Genomic DNA, 10,118 nt, shown 5'->3' on the forward strand with positions numbered 1-10,118 from the left:
GGGAAGCAGGCTCCCTGATGAGCAGAGAGCCTGATGTGGGGCTCGATCCCAGGACCCTGAGGTTATGATCTGAGCCGAAGGCAGAGGCTTTAACCCACTGAGCCACCCAGGCGCCCCTGAGATTCTGCATTTCTAACAAGCTGTGGCCCACGCTTTCAGAGTAAGTAACAAGTTTAGATTTTCACTAACGAGGAGAAGCAATGCCTGAAGCCATAAGCCATAGCACTAGCGCACCTGAAGCATTATCAGTGAAGATGGATAAAAGGAAGAGACAAAAAGAAAATACAAGAGAGCAAAGTATGTGTCCCACAGGTGGGGATGCAGGAGGGAAGAGCGGAGGAGGATTTTTTTAAAAACAAAAAGAATTGAGGGGCGCCTGGGTGGCTCAGTGGGTTAAAGCCTCTGCCTTCAGCTCAGGTAATGATCCCAGGGTCCTGGGATGGAGCCCTGCATCGGGCTCTCTGCTCAGCAGGGAGCCTGCTTCCCTCTCTCTCTGCCTGCCTCTCTGCCTATCTCTGCCTGTGAAATAAATAAATAAAATATTTAAAAAAAAAAAAGAATTGAATGAACTGCCTTCGGCAAGTCACTGGGCTGGAACATCTACAGGACAGGCAGACATTGACACAAACATTCAACAGAAACAGGACTGTCGCTGTCTGTAATGAGTGCATTCCAAGGTATCCAACACGTGGACTTGAAATATAAGAGGTAAAGGGAATTCAGAGAACATCTCAGCGACCTCTTCTGACACCGACAAAGAAACCCAGAGCAAGGTAACTCGTCCACAGTCACAAAGCAAGTTACCAGCAGAAAAGAGCTCACTCGGGTCTGCGAGCTCACAGCTCAGTGAGCCCCCCAACAAATCATGATGCTTAAGCCCAAGAAAGCAACCACGTCACTGGGAGCTACACAACGTGAAAACAAATTAGATCGGTTACAGCAGCATCTTCCCATCTGAATCAACCTAGTGTAATGTTAATTACAGTAACTAGCTGCCTCTAGCACCCAGGGCACACTGATAGAAAACCTGTGGCTCCTAGGTCCCTGGTGAGTTTTAACAACTCCCTGGCTGGGTTCTGTTTTCAGGATTAAGGGAGGCATTTCCTGACAAAGATGGCAGCCACTGTTCCCCAGTGGCCAGGACTGAGAATTTAAAATGAAGTTCTCTATGCCCTTTGACTCCCAACCCAAAGAAAACCAAGCCAACAAGATAGAACAAAAAAAACAATTGCAACGTCACAATTTTGAATCAATTGTTCTAATCATGAAAAGACAATTACGAGATATTAAGCAGTGTGTCCCCAAAATTTTCAATTACTGGGTGTACAGTCTCTGGATCGGTGGTTCCAAAGTTTAAAGGGCCTATCAATTAACTGTGACCTTGTTAAAAATGAAGATTCCCAGGCACCACCACTGAAGACTCTAATATAGGTCAAGGGTGAGCCCCAGAAATCTAACTTCTAAACAGGCACCCCCACATTCCTTAGTGATATTGAAGCAGGAGGGCTGGGGAATCACACTTTTGAAACATTTAAAGTCTTTGTTTATAAGATACTAAACCAAAAAGTACAACAAATATGCACCTCAAAATGGCTAATATTAAGTACATTAAGATAAAAATTTAACATGTCATGAGAATAAATGCAATGAAAAAAGTTACAAAAAGAAAAGCAGAACAGCAGGTTTTGCTAATCAAAATAATCAAAACTTATGAATTTCTAAATTGTATAAAATTGAAAAGAAAATCCATTGGAAGGGGGAAAAGGCAACCAACAGGAAAGAAACGGTTGCTATCCTCAACATAAAAAGATTTAAATATATACCAACAACATACATGTGAGCAAAAACACAGAGAGAATTCACAGAATACAAATACAAAATAAACCAAAAATAGCCAACCCAAAATAAAAAAAAAACTTAAGGGGTGGGTTACAAATTTATTCTATGAGAGTTTGTTGGTTTTTTTTTTAAAGATTTCATTTATTTACTTGACAGAGATCACAAGTAGGCAGAGAGGCAGACTGAAAGGGGGGGGCAGGGAAGCAGGCTCCCCACTGAGCAGAGAGCCCCACATGGGGCTCGATTCCAGGACCCTGAGATCAGGGCCTGAGCCAAAGGCAGAGGCTTAACCCACTGAGCCACCCAGGTGCCCCTCTATAAGAATTTTAAAAATAATATCCAATGCTGATGATGATGAAATGAAACAGGCCACTGTGTAAGTTACTAAGGTTTATTTCAGCATCACGGGCTGTACAGAACAAGTCAATTCATTCGACAACCACTTACAGAGCACCTAGTAGGCACCCAACACACTGAACATGCAAAGATTCAGCCTGGTGGGTCTTAGATTTAAATTGCATTCTAGTTCCCCTTTTAGAAACATATGCTAAACACACACACACACACACACACAGAAGTACAAAACCTTATCTACATAGCTATTCATCATAGCATTATTTATAACAGCCAAAAAAGCTGGAAATAATAAAAGAATAAGGAAATTATTAGGATGGAACACTGTTTCCAAACAATATTTAATGAATAGGAAAATGCTTAAGTTAAATATTGAGTGAAAAAAGTAATAAATGCAATTGTGCTTATAATTCAATTTTCACCTTTTGAATGTTAACAAAGAAAAAACTATTTACAGTGCTATCTGTGGGTTGCAGGGTTATGGAAATACCTGTTTTCTGTATCTTCTAGTAATTTCCAAAATCTCTGCAAAGTTATCAGTTTCATAATAACCATAATTTTTAAGAAAGACTTATCCATGAATAAGATGAATAAATCGTGGGGTGCCTGGGTGGCTCAGTGGGTTAACGCCTCTGCCTTCAGCTCAGGTCATGATCCCAGGGTTCTGGGATCGAGCCCCACATCGGGCTCTCTGCTCAGCGGGGAGCCTGCTTCCTCCTCTTCTCTCTCTCTGCCTGCCTCTCTGCCTACTTGTAATCTCTGTCTGTCAAATAAATAAATAAAATCTTCAAAAAAAAATAAGATGAATAAATAGAGTGCAATTTTTTCTTTTTATATTGTAGATATAGGATCGCCTAAAAAATACAATCAAAAGCAAGTCCAAACAAAGTACTTCACGTTGTTTCCACAACAGTGAACAGTCAAGACCAAATTTATAAATGTTTAAACAAACAAAAAAGGGCACATTCAAGATTCTGAATGAGACAGAAAGAGACAAGAAATCAATAAAACACAGAAATTTAAATAAAGACTGAAATAAGGGGACCCACTGAAAGGTGGACTCCATTTAACAGAAGTTAACAAGGAAAGAGAAGCCTGCCTAAGGAGATCATTTTCCGTCAGCCTTGAAAGGGACTGCTGCCTAACCCAGGAAATCCTGCACGGGATTAAGACATGCCATTTTCTGAATCAGGCCTTTAGAAACAGAACCACTACAGCAGGGTTCGCAAAGCCTCCCCCATCCCCACGCCAATGGTGAAAAGGAAACACTCAGGACTGGGAGCCAGAAGGTCCTAGTGGCCCAGAGAGGAGACACGGGCCAACTGAAATGCAACCTCTTCCTAGGACCAACCAGCACCCATCAGCCCACGTTTTCTACATCAGGAAGTGACCCTCCACCACTGTGACTCGTCACAGCCTTCAAGAAGTGGGTCAGGGGCTACCTTTAAGGTGTTTTTTCTCGAAGGAACAGTCCATGCACAGATCTGCACCTGCTTTGAGTTTCTAACTGGATCTCTGGGGACAGACCCAGTGTCCTCTACTTCTTCATCTGCTATTCTATTACCTGGTCTAGAAGTAATTGTCCAAACCAGTGGAGCCCAAAACAAATTAGTGAAAAGAAGACGTCTCCACCTCTGCGATGTCAGCTCTAGCACAGAAATACACTGAATTTCACGTGACCATGGTGAATATTTGTACTGGGGGTTGATGGGAAACAGGAACGACTAAGACAAGAAACTTACAGAGGTAAGAAACATCTCCGCTATATACTTTAAGCTTATCAAAAGAATTACTTATTCTCTGCACAACATCTGTGGTATATGCACATGGGGAAGCTGTGCAGAAGTTAAATGCATAGAGAGTCTGGAATCAAACTAACCTAAACTCCTGAAGTTTCCTCGTCTGTAAAATGGGGCTAATCCCGTCCAACTCACAATGGGACTGGATTGTGTCTATAAAATGCAGCATCTGGCACCGAGGAAGCACTCAGTAAATGGAAATGATTAATGTCGGGTCCCTTCACAGATGAGTCCATTAGCATCAGATGGGCTTTCTTTGCAGATGAAAGCCAACGGCACTCTTCATGATTATCTCTTCTCACAGAAAGCCCTGATTCTCCTCTCCTCTGGACACGCAGGGCTGGAACACACAGCGGGAGGGACTGGGACCTGAGCTGCTAGATTAGGAAAGTTGTTTGCACTCTGTATACTGCTTGCAAGAGACCTGTTTTGTCACCCCAGCTCTGGCAGGGCTCCCTGAGCCAGGGTTCCACCCAGCGACGGGAAATCTTTGCAGTAGCCTCAGGTGCCTATAAGCCTACAGGTCACAGGACAGCAGGGGGTAATGGAAAAGCAATGAGTCTGCAACAACTAGCCAGTGACCTTGACCAAGCCAATTCTCTATCACTCTCCTCTGTAGTAAGAGGAGAGGTTTCACTCTATGAGCTCCAAAGTCCCTTCTTGCGTTTCTATTGTACCATCCCCTGGGGGGCACTGGTTATAATTCCGACAGTGATGTCCCAGGGACACCTTCAAATGTGTTCCATTTCCTTCCAAAGCCACTTGGCAGTCCTTCAGCCCTGCCCCCGCGAAGGGAGCGTTTGCAGGAGCGTCCATGGCTCTGTTTGTGTTCACTGTGCAGCCGCTCTCCACCCAGAGCTGCTCATTCCACCTCTCCTTCTCTGCCCCGACGTGGTGGAGGGTGTGTGCTGGGGCAACCACTGGTTTACCGGGTGTCAGCTCAGAGAAGCTTTCCAGAGCATCCTGTGTGTGTGCTCCGTGCGGACAAGTAAACATTTCAGAGAAGCAGTATGAATTCAATCATTTCAGCAACAAAACCCGCCCACATGCTCCTTCATAAATGATGCCTCTTAATTCCAGGGTGACGAACAGTCAGTAAACTGCATCTATTATAAAACAACCCTTCCTCCTTTCATGCCCCGACACTGAAGAATCACAATATTTTCCCACTCTATTGTACTGATGCCTTTGCAGAAGTAATAGCACTAGCTATTTCCCTGGAAAGATCCATGGCCAGGGCGCTTTCCAAGAGATTTTCTTTGAATGTTCTTTGTGTCCTGGTGCACTGGGGGACACCGCCAGCCTGCCTGCATCTGGGGGACGCCGGGCCGCTCGGAGTAACGCAATACTGTTTTAAAGCCCACACACCCAGGCTACCCCTTCGCCCCTACAATGAAGTATTCCCGAACATCTGACACGCCACACTGGCACAGCCATGAACAAATACAATTCCAGTGCCTGCGTTTTGCAGAGAAAATAAAGGCACATTTGGAGAAGCCACAGACCCGCCTCGGGCTCCGTGGATAACAGGAGAGCTTTGCAGACCTTTGGCAAGACTGGCCAGAATCCGTTCGTTTTCTCGTTGTATTTTCGCCGTGCCTTTTATTGGCTGGGCCCGAGAAGAACGGAAAAGCATCTCAAGAAAGGAGGGCTAGGGAGCCGTGGAGAATAAAAGAGGGTGGGCGGGGAAAGCAGGATTTTTTGGAAAATAACAGCAATAAAAAAAGGCAGGGTCGCGGCCCGAGGGTCTCGGCGGTGCTTACCTGGGGCGCACGAGGCCGGCCGGGCCAGCAGCAGCAGCCAGAGGCCGGGGAGCAGCAGCCCCGGGCGGCGGCGGAGGCGGCGGGCGCGGCGGGCGGAAGGCCCGCGGCCGCTCGGCCCCGGGACCAGCGCGACCCCGGCGCGGGTCTTCCCCTCCATGGCCGCGCCTCGGCGTCGGCGCCGCGCCCCCGGCAGTCCCGGCCGGCGCCCCGGCCCGGCCTCGGGGCTCGGCGCTGTCGGGCCCGGGAGGGGCGGCCGCTGCGGCTGCGGCTGGGACGGGGCGCCGCGCACCGGCGCGGAGGGAGGCCGGCGAGGCGGGGGCGGGCCGGGGGCCGGAACCGCGGACAGGGGCCGCCAGCCGCACGCCGGCCTCGCCGCTCCGCCCCCTTCGGAGCCTCCGAGCGGCTGCTCGGCAACGCGCGGGCCCGGGCGCGGGGAGGCTAGCACCACCTCCCGGCCGGCCCGGCGCCTGCCTGCGGGGCGGCCAGGCGGCGAGCGCGGGGCTCGGGCGCGCCGGGGCTGCGCCGCGCGGGGCCGGTGCCGAGTCTCCCCCAGGATCCGCCTCCCTGGTGGGGGGCGCCGGGGGGCGCGGGGGAGGCGCGGGAGGCCTGGGCCCGGCCGGCGGCCGGTGCCGCCCCGCCTCGCACGGAACCCCGGGGCCGGCCGCCCGGGTGGCCCCGCGCGTTCCGCTCCCGGGGGCGCCGGGAGGGAGGGAGGCCCGCGAGGAGGGGTGAGAGCCGGAAAACCTGGCCGGCCCCGAGAGCGGCGGGCCTCACGCTCCTCCTCCGACGCCTGGCTTCGCTCTGCTCCGTTCCGCGCGGGGCAGCAGGTGTGAGCGGGGCGCCTGCGTTCGGAGGACAGCCTTCGGGGCTGCGGAGGGGACAAAGCGAAGCAAAGGTCGGGCTCCCTTCTCGAGAGCCGACGTGCAGTCGAGGAGGTGGGAAAAGCGCGCACACAGCTCTACGCATCCTTTCTCCCTCCAGAGGTTCTGCCTCCTGTGTGGGTCGTTAAGGAACGACAGGACGCTCTGGGCCTGGGAGGCCCGCAAACCCCGCACGTAGTAGGTCTTCAGAAGGCGCCTGCTGAACCCAAGCGCCGCAGAGCTGGAGAGAAGCGCGCCTGTCCAGGCCCTTTTAGGGAAAGCAGCTATCTTGGGCAGGGGAGAGAAGGTCGGAGGATAAGCGTTTGGGGAGTCAGAGTTTGGGGACGGAGGGGAAAAGTGGAAAGCCAAGAGGGGAGTTAACATTTGTCAAATAGCTGCTACGTGCCAGGCGTCTAACTCCGAACACACCTGGTGTAAAGGTCTTGGAATGTGAACTTGGCAATTTTGGATCTTTGCATCCGTTTAGAAGGCTTGCACCAGGCAAGGGACTAAAGGTGTGAGTTGGAGACACTGTCTCATTGCCTGGGAAACTGTAGTGGTTAGTGGAAAATGTGACTCATCTCCATTGATAAAAGCATCTCCGTTGCTCTCCAGTCCGGCTCCCCTGCTAGACCCAGCCTGGCGGCTCCAACCCACCTGGGCACCTTGCCCCCTGGCGAGATGACTGGAGAATCAGTAATAGTCCTTCCTCTGAAGAAGACTGAGGCCCCCTCCTAGAAGTACCTACCTGTTACTTTCAAGGAAGATAATTAATAAAGGTGAAAGTTAGCTTTTGTTGATGTTCCTAATTTGTTTTGTACTTCATTATGCCTCCCATCATAAACAGTGCTACGTTCGCAACAACTGATTCCCCAACAGCTTCCAGGGAGTCCGGCAAACCTTGCCTTCGGCGCACAATCTCCAGGTGAGTTCCTCTGGGAAAACACTGCCTATGCAGGCATGTCTGGCCTGGGATACCTTGGCCCGAGATCTAGGATCTCTTGTTCAATGCCTTTCTTCACCCTCTGAACTCACTGTGCAAACACGTCATTTGACTATAAACCACTGCCTTGGGGTGGTTCTTAAATCGTCTTGTCCTCGAGTATTAGTTTATCTTTTATAAATGTATCCTTTGCTCTCCAATCAAATTAGTACGAAGTTCCAAGATGATGTTATCCAGCTTAGGGATCCCCATAGCACCAGTAAGCCCTCATTATACATTTGTGGTCTTGAACCAGAGTATCTTCCTGCCCAGGGAAGCAATTCAACCTTTCAGATTTGGCCCCAGCCTCCAGAGAGCTCCCACCTACACTAGTACCGGGGTGTCAGAGAAAGAAGGCTCCCTCTCCGTTCTCAACCAGTTTAAAGAAAATAAAATGGTTGCTGAGCCATTAAGAAGGGATTGACATCAGTGGGATATAAAAATTGCAACTTAGAGATATTGGAAATGACTCAAGGTCACCAACTCTCTATAAAAAGACCCCTAGGGTCTCCTAGTTTCCAAGCTCTGAAGGCATAAAACTGAATGTTACCTCTGTTAGGATTTAATGCATTCTGCCTGAGTGTCTAAGAAAAAGTCTCCTGGGGCTCTAATCATCCAGCTAGCGGGTTGTGTGACTTGGAAGTCCAAGGCCGACTGGGTGGTACAAGGTAGGGGCACATACGTGTGTAAACACACATACTCATACACACTTGTGTCTGAGAAGAGATTAAGACAAGGCTTCAAGGCATTCATACCAAATGAGGCAAAAAATAAATCCAGCAAACTCTTCTGAACACCAGTACTATAACGTGTTAGTGCTGGGGTCGGGGGAGATATAAAAGAAGATTAAAATAGTGATTTCGGATATTATCTCATGCAATTTTCATTGTATAGAGAAAGAAACCAACCAGGCAGGTGAGTTTATTTACCTAGGGCTGACCCTCAACTAGAATCTCCATCTTCTGTTTTCCAGTAAAATACAATCTCTGGGGTGGGGTGGGGGGAGAATTAGCCTGGGTCCTCAAAAGGTTTGCTGTCTGATTTGGGGAGGGAGATAGGATCAGTGCCACCCTTAGACCTAAGCACAATGGGTTCCAGTTTACGGGAGGGCCCTAGAGTGGGCCTCCTCCAACTGTACCTCTCCCCACAGGATAAGGAGTCCGAGAAGCCAAAGGAACACCCCAGCAGGAGCCCACATTCCCCCATGGTCTTATACCCAGGCCCCCAGAATGCCCCACCAGTTGGCCCCACGCTCACTTTCAGGGCCCCTGTGACCTCCTCTTCCCAAAGGGTGAGTGGGCCAAGGTATGTCTGGTCCCAAGGCAGCCATGAGTAGTTGTTTGCCGGGGAGTGAGGGAACTGAGACATGCAGGTAGGATGAGATGAGCCCACGAAGCCCAAGTGAATGAAGCCAAGAACAAGGAGTGGGCAGAGAGGGCGGAACAAGCTCCATATTCATACTCATATGGCTTGGCTGCCATACTACTCAGAATTTCAAGGAGTCCGGGAATTCTGCTTTTGGTTTGTTGTTTTTCTTTTTAAAGATTTTATCTATTTACTTGAGTGAGAGAGAGCACAGAGGCAGAGGGAGAAGCAGACTTCCCACTGAGCAGGGAGCCCGACATGGGGCTCGATCCCAGGACCCTGAGATCACGACCTGAGCCAAAGGCAGCCGCTTAACCGACTTAGCCACCCAGGAGCCCCTCTGCTTTTGGAACCTCGCCTACCAGGTCATTTTGAAGGTATGTTCGTCAAGGAAGGAGGAGAGTAATATTTAATAGGTTGCTTGCGTGGCATATAAGTTTCTGATATTTCAACGAAGTAGGTGTAAACCTCCAGCTGTATTTTTGACCTAGGCCCCCTTCATGCTGAGGAGTAGCATAGAAACAGGAAGGACAGACTGACAACCTGAAAGTTGGAGATGGCCGGAAGGCAGGAGGGAATGGAACGGAGAACCCTGGACTAGGAATGGGAATAAGTTGAGTTCTGAGCGCTGCTCTCTCACATAAAACCTTGTCATCTTGGGGAAAACTTGCTCTCAAACCTCAGTCTTTTCTTTTCTGGTGATAAGCCTGATTATGCCCACTTTGCCTAAAATATACATGTATCGAATCATCACATTATATACCCTGAACTTGTACAATGTTATGTGTCAACTCTACCTCCAAAAAGGCTGGAAAGAAAAGGGAGGAAGAACCATTGAACTAGAGGTTTAAGTCAACATTTTCTGCTAAAAATAAGAAGACAGTCATAGAGAAGAGAGAAAGTAGGAGCTGGGGTAGAACAAGGACTCAAATATCTGGATAAAGGGTCTGGACCTAATTTTCTAGGCAGTGGGGTATCGTTAATAATTTTTGTGAGATATTATTAGAACCAGGCACAAGAAGGATTACTCTATTAACATTATATAAGATGATTTGGAGAGAGAAAGGACTGCGAGTGGAGAGACCAATTAGGACAAGATCTCAACTGTGCGTGCCTGAAGTATCAGGATCATAACATTTTTCACCATCAAATAGAC

The 10,118-nt window shown here is 49.1% G+C and overlaps 1 protein-coding gene across 1 annotated transcript in view; it reads right to left on the reverse strand.

The window, feature by feature from the left end:
* KIAA1549 overlaps window positions 1-5,939 on the reverse strand; it is a 135,403-nt gene extending 129,464 nt beyond the window's left edge. The window contains exon 1 of the mRNA XM_080818228.1: window positions 5,756-5,939. Within this exon, the coding sequence (XP_080674354.1) occupies window positions 5,756-5,912 (157 nt within the window). The 5' untranslated portion in view covers window positions 5,913-5,939. The remainder of the gene's footprint in view (window positions 1-5,755) is intronic.
* Window positions 5,940-10,118: the final 4,179 nt, after the last annotated feature.

This window comes from Martes martes, assembly GCF_963455335.1.
Source record: "Martes martes genome assembly, chromosome: 11".
In the NCBI taxonomy this organism is placed as follows: Eukaryota; Metazoa; Chordata; class Mammalia; order Carnivora; family Mustelidae; genus Martes; species Martes martes.